Source organism: Bufo gargarizans, chromosome 4 (genome assembly GCF_014858855.1).
Source record: "Bufo gargarizans isolate SCDJY-AF-19 chromosome 4, ASM1485885v1, whole genome shotgun sequence".
Lineage (NCBI taxonomy): Eukaryota > Metazoa > Chordata > Amphibia > Anura > Bufonidae > Bufo > Bufo gargarizans.
This window is the reverse complement of record NC_058083.1, coordinates 139,564,507-139,578,869: the sequence shown is the minus strand read 5'-3', so window position 1 is coordinate 139,578,869 and position 14,363 is coordinate 139,564,507. Positions and strand designations below refer to the sequence as shown.

At 44.4% G+C, this 14,363-nt stretch overlaps 1 protein-coding gene across 5 annotated transcripts in view; it reads left to right on the top strand.

Annotated features, from left to right (window-relative positions):
* DOCK10 (dedicator of cytokinesis 10) overlaps nucleotides 1-14,363 on the top strand; it is a 362,682-nt gene that overhangs the window by 232,034 nt on the left and 116,285 nt on the right. For all 5 annotated transcript variants that reach the window (XM_044290306.1, XM_044290309.1, XM_044290308.1 and 2 more), the window contains exons 10-14: nucleotides 1,197-1,280; nucleotides 3,075-3,221; nucleotides 8,405-8,629; nucleotides 10,253-10,375; nucleotides 10,833-10,915. In XM_044290306.1, the coding sequence (XP_044146241.1) occupies nucleotides 1,197-1,280; nucleotides 3,075-3,221; nucleotides 8,405-8,629; nucleotides 10,253-10,375; nucleotides 10,833-10,915 (662 nt within the window). The remainder of the gene's footprint in view (nucleotides 1-1,196; nucleotides 1,281-3,074; nucleotides 3,222-8,404; nucleotides 8,630-10,252; nucleotides 10,376-10,832; nucleotides 10,916-14,363) is intronic.

Below are 14,363 nucleotides of genomic sequence, written 5' to 3'. Positions count from 1 at the left end.
TTTTTGATCGCTTGGTGTTGCACTTTTAGTGATGTAAGGCGACAAAAAAAATGCTTTTTTAGCACAGTTCTTATTTTATTTTTTTGACGGTGTTCACCTGAGGGGTTAGGTCATGTGATATTTTTATAGAGCTGGTCGATACAGACGCAGCGATACCTAATATGTCTACTTTTCTTTTTTCCCTATTTTTTTTTTTTACTTTATTTTGGGAAAAGGATGCTTTTTTTGTTTTTTACTTGAAACTTTTATTTTTTGTAAAACCTTATTTTTTTTTACTTTATTATTTGTCCCACTCTGGGACTTCAACATTACAGGGTTTGATCCCTGTTTCAATGCAGCACAATACATCTGTATTGTGCTGTATTGAACTGTTGTCTTACACTGTAAGATGCTAACAGTTGCCTAGGAGATCCAGCCTGGGGGCTGGGCCTCTTAGGCCTCTGTACATGCCGGGCCCCAAGCCTTGAAATGGCTTGGGGCTGCCATGGAAACCATTGAGTCCCTGCCACAGCTGCGTGGGGGCCCGATGGATGAGGTGAGGGAGAACAAACCACCCATATGCCGCGGTCAAAGCTGACTGCGGCATATGAGGGGTTAATGCACCGGCATCTGCGTTATCACTGATGCTGGTGGATGCAGCAGGGAATCGTCTGTCAGTAACAGCCTGATCTCTGCCGCTGATTGCGGCACCGCACACGGGGGGGAGGAAGGACCGCAGGATATGAGTGCTCGTCCTGGGGCACTAAGTACCGGCCCTTTAGGATGAGCATTCTCGTCCTGGGTCCTTAACGTGTTAATACTGATGACCTATCCTTTGGATAAGTCATTAGTACACGATCTGTGGGGGTCCAACACTGCGGCCTTCTGTCAACTTTCTCTAGGCCAGTGACGACACGTTCATCGGTCATGTGGCCTGGATGCAGCTCAGCCCCATAGAAGTGAATGAGGCTGAACATGATACCAAGCACAGCCGCTATATAATGTATGGTGCTGTGCTTGGTAAAGAGGGAGAAGGCAGCGGTGTTCACAGGCCCGCCGGTGCCTTCTCAAACTGCTGATTGGCGGAGGTGTCAAACTCCTACCAATCAGATACCGATGACCTATGCTGAGGATAGGTCATCAGTAATAAAATAAGAACTTATAAGACCAGAGGTTTTCTAAAATAACTAGATATTGAATCTTCTGTTTTAATCTAGTACCTTTCAGAAACGGATGACTCTATAAGAAGTAACAGGAACTTGGAGCGGGACAATCTGTTTTCCCTAGACCCTGATCTCTGCGTAAGTAACTGTGCACCCAAGGTCCAATCATCTCATCACAAGTTTTAATTTGACATATATTTTAATCTGTCTGTTCTGCTAGGCTGTAATTCTGTTCCTCCATTGATCCTTTATTAAATGTATCGCATGCATAATGGAAGCCTTCTGTACAACCAGCATATAGAGAGAAACCCCCTAAAACAGTTAATTTTTATTGACATACTTTAAAAAGGATCTCAGTTGGGTCCAATATATGACACTCAGAATATACACACACAAGATAGTGTAACTGATATTCACATCCAGAATTATTGACCTGGGGTGAGGGGATGATTATCCCTGTCTCTACCCCTATCCTATTACCTCAGCCCAGGGAGGGCTCCTGAAGGTGGAGGCCCACTGTCCACGTACCTACTCTACTACCCCTCACAGGTCCCTATAGGGGTGTCGTGGTATTGAACATATACAAAAAACATACAATTGGTAAGGGTTGATTAGATAATCACACACCTTAGCTACCTCTTAGCTACCTTGACGCGTTTCCCCCTAGACGGTGCTATGGGATCATCAGGAGGTAAGATAAAAATATTATAGGTCTATACAAAAAAGAAGAAAATGCAACCATGTAGATACTAATGTGCAGGCAGATCGCATACAAAGGTGCAAAAAAAAAAAATGCCGGCAAATAGCTAGGTTGCACGGACAGAATAGATAGATTGCTCTACAATTAATATATACAGGGGGATATGATTAGGCCAATGGATATGCTATATAGCATTGTGTTAGGCCGATTATATGTACCTGTTGATGGTTGTACCTGTTTCGGACTCCTGTTAAAGGTCCAAGGTCTACTCCACAGCCTGAAGGGCAAAAAAGTGATCACATACCAGGGTCAATGTGCTGTACATCAACATACACATAGGTTTAATGATCAGTGCGGACTCACGGTTTGCATAGACATTCAGGTAATAGGGATGCTCACAGCCACATATTGATAATGCTGTCCCCCCCCAACCTGGAGTCCTGGTAAGGCCCACGCTGAAAACAAAAGTAGTGTTCACTTATAGATACTTGTTTCCATTAAAGTATTTATGACCAGACAAGATAAAGTCAACTTACATACTGGAGTCCAACTATTGTACATCAAGGCCCCTTTACACTAGTAGATAATTGATTAGAATGAGCGATGAACGATCATTTAGGCGTCTACATCAGCCATTGCAAGAATGACAAACTGAACAATTATCACTTGTCACTGGTTCGTTCAGTGTTTTCCACTACTCCATAATTGATCACTTTTGCTTGATTTTACAATTTTTTTAAACAATTATCTACTCTTGTAGAGAGGCCTTAAAGGGGTTATCCAATACTATAAAAATGTCCCCCATAATCCGGGCCCCTTACAGTGAATATACTTACCCCTCTCCTGGTCCCTGCACTGCCGCTGCTGCTTCTCCCTGTCTGCAGATGAAAACATCCGGTGTCGGGGGAAGCAGCCAATGGGAGACAGGGACAAGCCTCCTTGGCGTCACGTGCAATGCTAGGGAGGCTCGTCCCCGCCTGCCATTCGCTGCTAAACCCCCCCCCCCCCCCCCCCGACATTGGATGTTTTCATCCACGCACAGTGAGAAGCGGCGGTGCGGGTACCAGGAGCCATGTGGGGAGCGGTGAGCCAGGTAAGTATATTCATTGTGAGAGATCCGTCATATGGGGGCCATTTTTATAGTATTGGATAAGCCCTTTAACAGTGACACGTGTCTAGAGGCGCTGAAGCCATTGTCTTCCTAGCTAATCTCTTTGTGTTATTATTTTTAGATAACTAAACTGCAGAATTCAGCATCCGACTCTGTGATCAAACCATTCGAGGAAAAAACGGCTAAGAGGATTATAATATCTTGTAAATCTCTAAGTCTGAATCTTCAAGCCTGCATCAAAGAGAATGAGAGTGAACCAGTAACCAACGTATGTGAAAGGATTCTTCTATTATAGTAGAAAAACAATATACCATTTCATATATATATATACAGTATATATATATATATATATATATATATATATATATACTAGCTGAAGGACCCGGATTCGCTCGGGTATATTTAATATATTTCATTTAATGTTTGTTTGTGTCGTTAAAAGATATCGACAGTATCCACTATAACAGTGACATCTACAGCACCCCGCCTCTTTAACAGTGACCTCCACAGTGGCCTGTCCCCTTAACAGTAACATCCACATTGCCCTCTCCTATAACAGTGACCTCCACAGCGGCTACCCCTTTATTAGTGACCTCCACTCTTTAACAATGATTACCACAATAACCCGCCCCCTTAACAGTGACCTGTACAGAGCTTTGTTCCCTTAAAATGTGACCTCCACAACACTCCGTCACCTTAACAGTGACCTCTCCAGCACCCCGCCCCTTAACACTGACCTCCATAGTGAACCGTCCCCTTTACTGTGACCTCCACAGTTCCCTGTCCCCTTAACAGAGACCTCCACAGTGCCCGCCTGTGACAAATACCGCTCCTCACGTCAAGCTCACGAGATACAGTATAGTCCTTATGATTCGCCAGTTCCATGATGTCTGAGGGTATGATAGATCTGGGCAAGGTCTGAGACCCCCTACAGAGAGGTTTTCCTGTAGGACTTGCTGGCCTCCGTGCAGGCTGGTTGAGGTGTGAATTTGTAGGCATGTGGCCTCCTTGAGGCCAGAATCCCTGTGGAGTTCACTGCCTCTGCTATCTGACAGCAGATGGCTGGAATGAGATCATGGCTGACATTAAACAATAATTCTACATTCCTCACACCGCTCTTTTAACAGTGACCTCCACAGCATCCCTCCCCCTTATCAGTGACCTCCAAAGCATCCTGCCCCTTTAACAGTGACCTTGACAGCATCCTGCCCACAGCAGCCTGCCCCTAGGGTGGCCAGAGGTCCGGTTTTAGGCTGGACAGTCCAGCTTTCAGACTCCCTGTCCTCCTTCCAGCCCAGGACCTGGACAGACACAGGGATGTTCTTTTGAACAGCTGACTCTCAGACAGCAGCACCATGCTGTCTGAGCGTGAGCTGCAGGAAAAGTCACCCTCCCACTTCTGCAGCTGACAAATCCCCGTTGGCTGCGAAGTGGTAGGAGGTGTGGCTTAGCGGGACCTGGGGGCGGGGTTTTTAAGTCAGTCTTTTGAGGGTGGCCTGAATGGCCACCCTACCTACCCCTGAACTGTGACCTCCACAGCGCTCCGCTCCCTTAACAGTGTCATCCACATTGCCCTGCCCCTTTAAAGCTGATCCACAGGAAAATCTCAGGAACGGTACGTGCTAGAGAGCTGAGACCCGGTCTAAAACCTTCCCAGACACCGGATGTACCTGTGTGCCGAATTTCGTCATTGTAAATGTGACGGTGCGGATTCCTTTAGCGAACATACATACCGGTACATACATACACACACACACACACTCAGCATTATATATTAGATTAAACTGCTATAACTAAAATCAGTATCTCCTCTAAATTGTGTATTGTTAAAAAAGTTATAGGGGTTGCCCAGTTATTAAAGAAAACCTGTTATCTGCACTCTGAGGGCAGCAAAGTGTAGTGACAGACCCTCTGATTTTCTGCGGTCTGTCACTTTTGTGATGGCAGTGGGTACTTTTATAGTACTGACACACCGAACCTCATAGAGCGCACTAGCACTGCAAAGGAGATGAGTCCAAAGAGGCCCCTGTACCAGCCCTCCCCTGCCTCCGGACGATGACGTAAAGGTTTCTTTCCCGTTGTGTATGGGAAAGGAACCTGTCGCTCATCGTCTGGAAGTGGGGGAAAGCCTGGACAGAGATCCTCATCAAACTCATCTCCCTTGCAGCACGGGTGCACTAAAAGTACTGACTGCTAGCCCAGAAGTGACAGACTGCTGAAATTAGAGGGTCTGTCAATACACCATGCTGCTCCCAGTAAGGACAGGATAGTGCAGGTGACATATTCCCTTTACAGATTGTGTGCAGTAGATGGAGGTATTATTAATTGATGTATTACTAATGTAATGTCTGGAGTTGATTTGTAAGCCATCTTCGCATGCAGTCACATAACCATGCTCCTGGCATTTATCTTCTGTTTGTGTGGCGTCCTGTACACTGAACAAAGTCTCCCTTATACCCCTCCATGTAGTATAGGAGGTCACACATCACATGAATCTGTTCTCCATCGCTCTCTGGCTCCCCCTCTTTCCATGTCTCTGGAGGGGATAGTGTTTTAAATACTATACAACAGTTTGTGTCAGTTGAGATGTGTCTTTGTAGATCTGTGTTGTCTGTGAAGAAAGCAAGCAACTGCAGCACTGCCTTGCACCTTGTCATAGAGGAGCATGCAAGCAGCTATAAATAGAGGTGATGTCTGTGAGAGGGAAGAGGAATCATGGAAACTATAGTCCTTACTTTGGAAATCCGAACGCACAGCAAGCACTGGCAGCATAAAAACCACTGAGTTGCCCAGTGCTGGACAAGATAATCAAAACAGAATTATGACTTCTGTTCTATGGTGGCATCATTCAGACACATACTGTACATAGGTAATTTTAAGCTAAAAACTCTTAAAGGATAACTGTCACACTTAGACCCTAATTTCAATTTTCATATATGTAGTTACTAATAACATGATATTCCAGAATCAGTTACTTTTAGACTGACTTACCCCATATTTAATAAGATTCAGCCCTTAGCAACCAGTCTGCATAAAACTGCAATTTCACTATTCAGTTAAGATGGCCGACACTGCCCTCACCCTGAGGCTAATCCCGCCTGCCCTCACTAGCCAGTAAAATAGCCCCCCAAAAGTGTCAGTAACCAGAGCCCTCCCCCTAAAGGGTTAATCTCCTGCAGCACAAAGGGGTCCTCTTACCACATGTTGCTTTCATTTATACACTGAGCAGACGGCAGATCTCCCTTCCCTGGTCTGCGCTGCTTCTACTCTGCATGCTCCAGCTCTGCTGAGTGAGGGGGGCGTCTGCCAAGCGCAGGGACAGGGAGAAGTGCACACGGCCCAGGCACTGTTATCAGCTGCTGGGGAGGACCTGGCTCTAATCATTTACTTACACTCCCTGGCTGTCAGTAATGTGACCCTGCACGCAGCGTGCTTCTGCGTCCTCCGTCCTTCAACAGATAGACGGACCATGCCTAGCAACCTGATTTTAAGCAGAGGTAAAAGTAGGCAGTCCAGGGAACAAAACTGGGGAATTAAGGGGTAATTGAATACACAGTGAAACGTTGAAATAGGGCCACCAAGGAGATATTAATCACCACAATCCAATACCCCCCAAAAAATATATACGACCGTTACAGCTATCTTTTTAGGATATACGGTATTGACATTCAGCAGATTTGTCTCAGAAATTTCTGCAGCTGAAAATCAGTGCCCTACATGTAAATGTAGTTGTTTCTGCAGGATGTATAAGGATCTCTCCAAGTCTCATTTAGATGAATGCTACAGTTGCAGGAATTTCTTGTATAAAACTGCTATGTGTTAGTTTACCCCAATGCGGTCCACAAGCCCAGAAACCTCTCTGCCGGTCTGCAGAGTGTGGAATTTTTAACTATAACATTTCCAGAACTCACCACTTAGTGGAAACTGTGACTAAAATGCCTTCAGATGAGTATATTCATATTCCTACACAGGTTAACCACTGAAAAGTGTTGTAAGGCTCTGTCTACATCTACTTTTGGTAAAAAAATATCTGTAATGCCCCTGTATACCATACTTACATTGGACAAATATAAGCCAAATCAGGAAATAGAAAAGAAAAAACTTTATACAACTGCCACCACCACCCAAAAAAATCCCATCTATGTTTAATGGAGTGAAGTGCATACTGAACAGCACGTTATCATGACTTTTTTTTACTCTCTAGCAGTACAGTTATAGCTATAGAACATTTTATAGCAGTCCAACAACCTGGCACAGTTAACGGAACATATTTTCTTTTGTTGGAACAAATCATTTTTGTATCAGAACATGATCATAAATACTTTTATTAAAACCCATGGGGTCATTATTGAAACGGGTGTAAAATAGAACTGGCTTAGATGCCCATAGCAACCAATCAGATTTCACCCTTTTTTTTTTTTCAGCTCCTTTGGAAAATGAAAGGTGGAATCTGATTGGTTGCTATGGGCAACTAAGCCAGTTCTATTTTACACCAGATTGATAAATGACCCCAAAGGTTCACATGGTAGTTGTTTGGTTACTGATTGCCATCTGTGATTGTTAGCCAAAACCAGTTGCAGGTCAAAAACATAGAACAGATGTAAACCTATTGTACCTCATCTCTGTGTAAGCTCCACTTACAGTTTTTGGGTCACAGTGGCTGATAAAAATCATTGACTAAAAAACGTCCAAATTGTTGAAGTGTCAACTAGGCCACAACTTTAGTGGTGACACTTAAAAGTAATTGATATCGCACTAGAATCTATAATTTAGTAGAATTCTAGGTGTATATCCAATAGAAAAGTAAATATAGGGTTGTACATTTTATTTATTTGCATCAAGATGAATAAATATGGATAGAGAAAAAGTTGGCTATGAAAGGAAATTCAAAAATGTCATGTTAGGACCAAGGTCGTGAGAAACATCTACATTATGTCAAGGCCAAGCCCTTATTGTAGTATCAAAGCCCTTGTTATTCTAGTCACTAGACTAGCCATCCATAAGCTTGTTGATACTTTTCCTTCTGACTCCAGGATAAACATGTGTGCTTAGCTCGGTAAAGCATGTATGTTTTCTAAGTACCAGAGAGGAATAAGCTACTATCAGACACCTCTGGCAGTGACTAATCTAACATGAAAACAAAGGATCGGCATGTTGGAATGCAGCATGCCTGATCTTTCAACATTACATGTTAGGGGATATTTGGGGGACCCCCATGCACATTGGATAGTCAGACAATCTCATCAAAGTCTACTAACTAATGTGTATGGGCACCACAAGTAGTCTGAACTAGACGGATGTCTTCACCGTACTACAGGAAGTCACAGATTTGTAAATATGCTTGAGACGAATTGTGGCCCTTCAAACAGGTTCTTGCTCTCTGATTCTGTGTATATTTGATATCTCTTTTTGCGTCCTGTTAATTACTTTGCTATTTGCCCATGTCCACAGATTGAACCCTTCTTTATAAGTGTAGCGCTCTATGACATCAAAGAAGGGAGGAAGATATCAGCAGATTTCCATGTAGACCTAAACCACAACATTGTCAGACAAATGATTTGCACTTCCACAGGACCTGTGGAAAATGGTACGTCACCATCTGTCAGTCCTACCAAAGTGCTGGAAGAGCCCAAAGTCTGTGGCTTCTCGGAAAAATGGATGCAGTATCCCCGGCAGGTAAAGGAATACATTGCAGATCATTTACCAATGAATACGTCCTCCCATAACTAAAACACCCATCAGTAAACATATGATACAAGTAGCTCCCTCTTCTGTATGGGAAAATTGTATGGGTTCCAAGAATGTTCTCCACCGATTGCCTTTAATGTCATATTTATATTTCAGTAAATAGGAACCCTGTGGATACATATAAAGCCCCACGTTCAGATTTCCTGATACAGTTTTGGAAGACAAAACCAGGAGTGAAGAAAAAAGAGAAGTTTTATACTGTCTCTCCATTTATGATCCACTCCTGATTTTGACTTTCAAAACTGCATCAGGAAACCTGAGCACATGGCCATGCCCTTATCGAGCCCTATTGGAGTCAATATTGTTTTACTTCTAAGGGTTGCTAACTTTTGAAAACACTTTTTATATGTCATAGAACCATATCAACGTTTTGAACGTCGGGGTCTGAGTGCTGAGACCCCCACAAATCCCTAGAATGAGGGAGGGAAGTGCACACATAGCATGAAATCAAGATGGGCCCATAGATGTCTATGGAACCCATCTCGTGCAGTGAGGAAAAAGAGCACAATACGTACATGCTTCTCTCTCTAATTTCTGTGACATATCAAAAGTTTTTTGAAAAGTTAGTGACTTTTTAAAACCCTCACATCTTCTGTGTAGCAACAGGAGAAGGTGGCTGTGCTGCAGCTTTTTGCAGTTGTACAGGTAAACCAGTGCTGTAGTCCCATCATTTTCAGGATCAGAGATAGTCCCAGAGGTTGGAGTCTCTCTGATCAGAAGGCGATGGCATATCCTAGCAAAACGTCACTGCATTCTGGAGTGGTGAAGCCATTTTAATTAGAAATCTCCTTTTGTTTTTGTGTTTACAGCTCCTATAAAAGTGTATATGGTTTGCTGTAGCAGATAACACACTTACCCTGTGTAGCCTTCAATCCGTCCTCTAATAATAAGAATGAAAATGATTGCCCAGCTTTTTGGACTTTTTTACCTGTCGACCTCAGCCTGCGACACTCATTTGTTCCATTCTGACTCCCTTGGTTTCTACCTCCCTTCAGTGGTCTTCTTGATTGACAGGGCTAGGCAGTGTAAAAGTCCAGAGGGCGCAGCAAATGCAAAGAGAGCTGAGCCTCTAGGTGTAATGGCAACACCCCCATTGCTCCTAGAGGCTCATTTGCATATATTTAAACATCATGTTTCTGAGCATTGTGGACACATCTGAACATGGGACCAACACAGATGTCTTCAGCTGCCAAGTGCACATGTAACAGGTCAGCCAGTGTCATAGGTACAAATCTGCTCTTTTCAATTTGTTCTCTATTCAGACAGATAAAAAACAATATGGGGGAGATTTATCAAAACTAGCCCATAGCAACCAATCAGATTCCACCTTTCATTTTCTAAAGGAGCTCTGAAAAATGAAAGATAGAAGCTGGTTGGTAGCTATGGTCAACTAAAACAATTTTTTGGAGCAGAGATGTGAATAGACTTTAATATGTCTCATGCAAGTTACTTTGAAATCCAGTTTCTCAATCTGGTAATTGTCGATGGTTCTGCAATATCAGAACATCCTTATATTCTCTCGTATAACGCCTCTGTATTTCCACTTCACAGGCCATCTTCTCTGTGGCCAACCCACATAATGAGGTGGTTTTAGTTGCAAGAATAGAAAAAGTTCTTATGGGAAATATTGCCAGCAATGCCGAACCGTATGTAAAGAATTCCGATTCTAGCAAGGTACAGTATACGCAGTGCTAATACGGTATATACAGCTACTGTATAGTGTCATTTGTACATATTGTGTCTCACTGTGGGTGGATAGGCCGCGGTCACCCAGCCTAGCACAAGTAATCATTCCAGGACAATAGCTGGTACGCTGAGTAAAGCAGAATATGTTGTCTTGGGGCATCCTCCACTCTTGTAGAAGAAATGGCTGTGATTCTTGGTGGTCATTTCTTTGAGAAATATTTGATAGCAGCTGCCCATGAGCAGAAATGCATTAGCCAGTCGTGGAGTGAAGGCTTTTGAGGGTTTTTTTCTATAAAACTCCTTAAGCTATGTTTGACCCAGTAATATATTTTTTTACATCTCATCTCTTTTGACATCAGCTAGTCAAAATGAAGTTTTTAGGCAAATGCACGTCGCAGATAATACACGATTGCTTTGTACACTAATGTGTGGTGTGTTTCTTCAGACAGCACAAAAACTGCTGAAGTCAGTCAAGCAGTTTTGTGGCAGGTTGGGGAAATATCGGATGCCGTTCGCATGGACAGTCAGGTAATTAACATTGATAATGGGCATTGTGGGGCACATGTATTAATAATACTTCATGGACAATACTTTACAAAGGGAAAGTTGTTCATTCTCACCAGATGTAACAAATGGGGCACATTACATAACACTTGGCACAGTATTTGGCGCCCTTATTTTTTAAATGTGACAGATCAAGATTAAAATGGTGCACATTTCATAAATATGATGCCCATCACCATATGACATCACTTTACTAATGCACAAAAATGCCCCTATGTTTGTAGTTCATACAGCTAGTAGCCATGCTAACCTCCTGAAGCGGTACCTTATTCTTCCTGTACCGTTCCTCCAATTAAGACTACTTTCCCACCAGTGTTTTTGCTGGATGCGGCAGGGTTCAGCAAAAACGCTTCCGTTACTGATATTAAAACCATCTGCATCTGTTATGAACGGATCTGATTGTATTATCTTTAACATAGCCAAGACAGATCCGTCATGAACTCCACTGAAAGTCAATTGGGGACGGATCCGTTTTCTATCGTGTCAGATTGTGTCAGTGAAAACTGATCCGTCCCCATTGACTTGCATTGTAGGTCATGACGGATCCGTCTTTCTCCGCATCCCAGGACGGAAAGCAAACTGCAGCATTTTGGAGTATTCCTTTTTGTTCAGTTACGTTTAGTTCCCATTGACAATGAATGGGGGCAAAACGGAAGCGTTTTTTTTTTTCCGGTATTGAGACCCTATGACGGATCTCAATACCAGAAAATATTAATGCTAGTGTGAAAGTAGCCTAAAGATCAGACCATGGACAGGGAAGTACGAGTGCTGCTGCTGTCCAGTGGCAGACTTTACCAATATGCAAACCAGGCAAATGCTTAGGGCCCCTTCTGAGATCCGAGGGCCCCTTCTGGCCACAATCGGTTGGCTGAAAAATAAATGACTAAAGCAGCAGGCATGCTTCCTGTGTAGGCAGTTTAGCTGCACAGTGGCCCTCTAGAACGGTAGCAGAAGTACCCAGTCTGCACTGCTAAGCGGCAGGGACCCCAAACAGAAATGTGCTTGTGGCCCTAGAAATACCAAATCCGCCACTGCTGCTGCCGGGCACCCCACTCATGAGTCCAAGAAAGGGGCCTACACCCACCTGCCACCTGCTAGGCACTGCATAGAACCCAGTGTTATTTGTGTGAAGCAATGACTTCTTCTCCCTGTGACCTGTACTGAGCCGTCAAGTATATTTATGTTATGTCCCGTTCATCCCCGCCATAATCATTATGCCATATAAGGGTACTATCAGCCTATCCAAATCATCCTCTCCTTTGTGCCCACTAATTTCACAAAATAAAGTATACAGTAAGATGGGTTTATAGGAAATCCGGAAGAGAGAGGACTCAATGGTGGCCCTTTCAAGTAATGCACTTTCCAGTAACCCTAGTTTTATTTCTTAAAGTATAGATTCCGTTTGAACTTAGATCTCGTTTTTAAAGCTTTTTTACTTTAGATCTTTGCATGTCTTGATAATGTAGCAATGACTGGAAGGAAGTTACTTTTCAGCAAAGATTTATCAAAACTGGTATAAAGTAGAACTGCCTTAGTTGCCCATAGCAACCAATCAGATTCCACCTTCCATTTTCCAAAGGAGCTGTGAAAAATGAAAGGTGGTCTCTGATTGGTTGCTAGGGGCAAGTAAGCCAGTTATACTTTACACCAGTTTTAATAAATCTCCCCATATGTTATTAACACCAAGGAGTACAATGAAAAGTGGACCTGTAGTCACAGACAGTGGCGTGCCAAGGGGGGGGGGGGGGGGGCGGGGCGGTCCGCCCCGGGTGCCAGCTCTCAGGGGGGTGCCAGAAGCAATGAGCACTTCCATGAATACAGATGGAAGCGCTCATTGCTGGAGCACAGGGAGCAGGATCCTGTCACTCACCGCTCAGCTCCCCGCTCCCTCCCCTCCTTCAGGCCGGTGTTCTAACAAAAATCCTTACTTCGTGAAAATACCTTACCCCTCGTGACTTCCGGGGGTGTGCGCCTTAACTTCCGGGGGTATGCGCCTCAGCACAAGTGCTCTACCAAGGCACGGGTAAGATAAAATTACATGGAGCGCTGACTCACGGACACCGCGTGTGTGCCGTCAGGGGTAAGTAGATCTGACGGTCTTTTCTCCTTACCCTCACACTGCGCACGTGCGGATTGTGAAAAGACCGTCAGATCTCTTTACCGCTGAGGCGCACCCCCCCCCCCCCCCCCCCCCCCCTCCCCGGAAGTTGAGGCGCACACCCCCGGAAGTCAGAAGGGGTACAGTATTTTCACGAAGTAAGGATTTTTGTTAGAACACCGGCAGCGCTTTGAATGGTGAAGCAGGAAGACTTCTCCCCAATCCACCATTCAGCCGGCAGGCACAGATTGCGCTGTCGTCATGTGTGGGCGGAGCCTGAAGCCCAGAAATCTGCATAAGATCCGCCCATAGAGTGCTGCAGAGCGATCTGTCCCTGCAAGGAAGAGAGGACTGTGAGCTTCAGGAGCGGGACAAGGGGAGTAGTTACTGTGTTTTTTTGTTTTTGTTTTTTTATACAGAGGGGGCACAGAGGACTTTATTACTATGGAGGGGCCACAGAGGACTTTATTACTATGGAGGGGGCACTGAGGTCTTTATTAGTATGGAGGTGGCACAGAGGACTTTATTACTATGGAGGGGCCACAGAGGACTTTATTACTATGGAGGGGGCACTGAGGTCTTTATTAGTATGGAGGTGGCACAGAGGACTTTATTACTATGGAGGGGGCACAGAGGACTTTATTACTATGGAGGGGGCACAGAGCCAGAGGGCATTATTACGGTGAAGGGGCACATTGGGCATAATTACTATAAAGGGGGCACAATGGGGATTATTACTATGAAGGGGGCACAATGGGGATTGTTACTATGAAGGGGGCACAATGGGGATTGTTACTATGGAGGTGGCACAGAGGTCTTTATTACTATGGAGGGGACACAGAGAACTTTATTACTATGGCGGGGGCACAGAGGACTTTATTACTATGGAGGGGGCACAGAGCCAGAGGGCATTATTACGGTGAAGGGGCACATTGGGCATTATTACGGTGAAGGGGGCACATTGGGCATTGTTACTGTGAAGGGGGCACAATGGGGATTATTACTGTGAAGGGGGCACAATGGGGATTATTACTGTGAAGGGGGCACAGTGGGGATTATTACTGTGAAGGGGGCACAAAGAGGGCATCACAACTGTGAAAGGGGCACAGAGAGGGCATAACTACTGTGAGATGGGCACAATGTGGGCATAGCTACTGTGAGGGGGCACACATCTGTACAAAACTACTGTGAAGGTTGTACAATGAGGGCAATACTACTGTGAGGGGGTACAATACAAAGTATTGGGGGTGGGGGGGCCAGAGAAAGGACCCTCCCTGGGTGCCAAACACTCTAGGCACCCCACTGGTCCCAGAC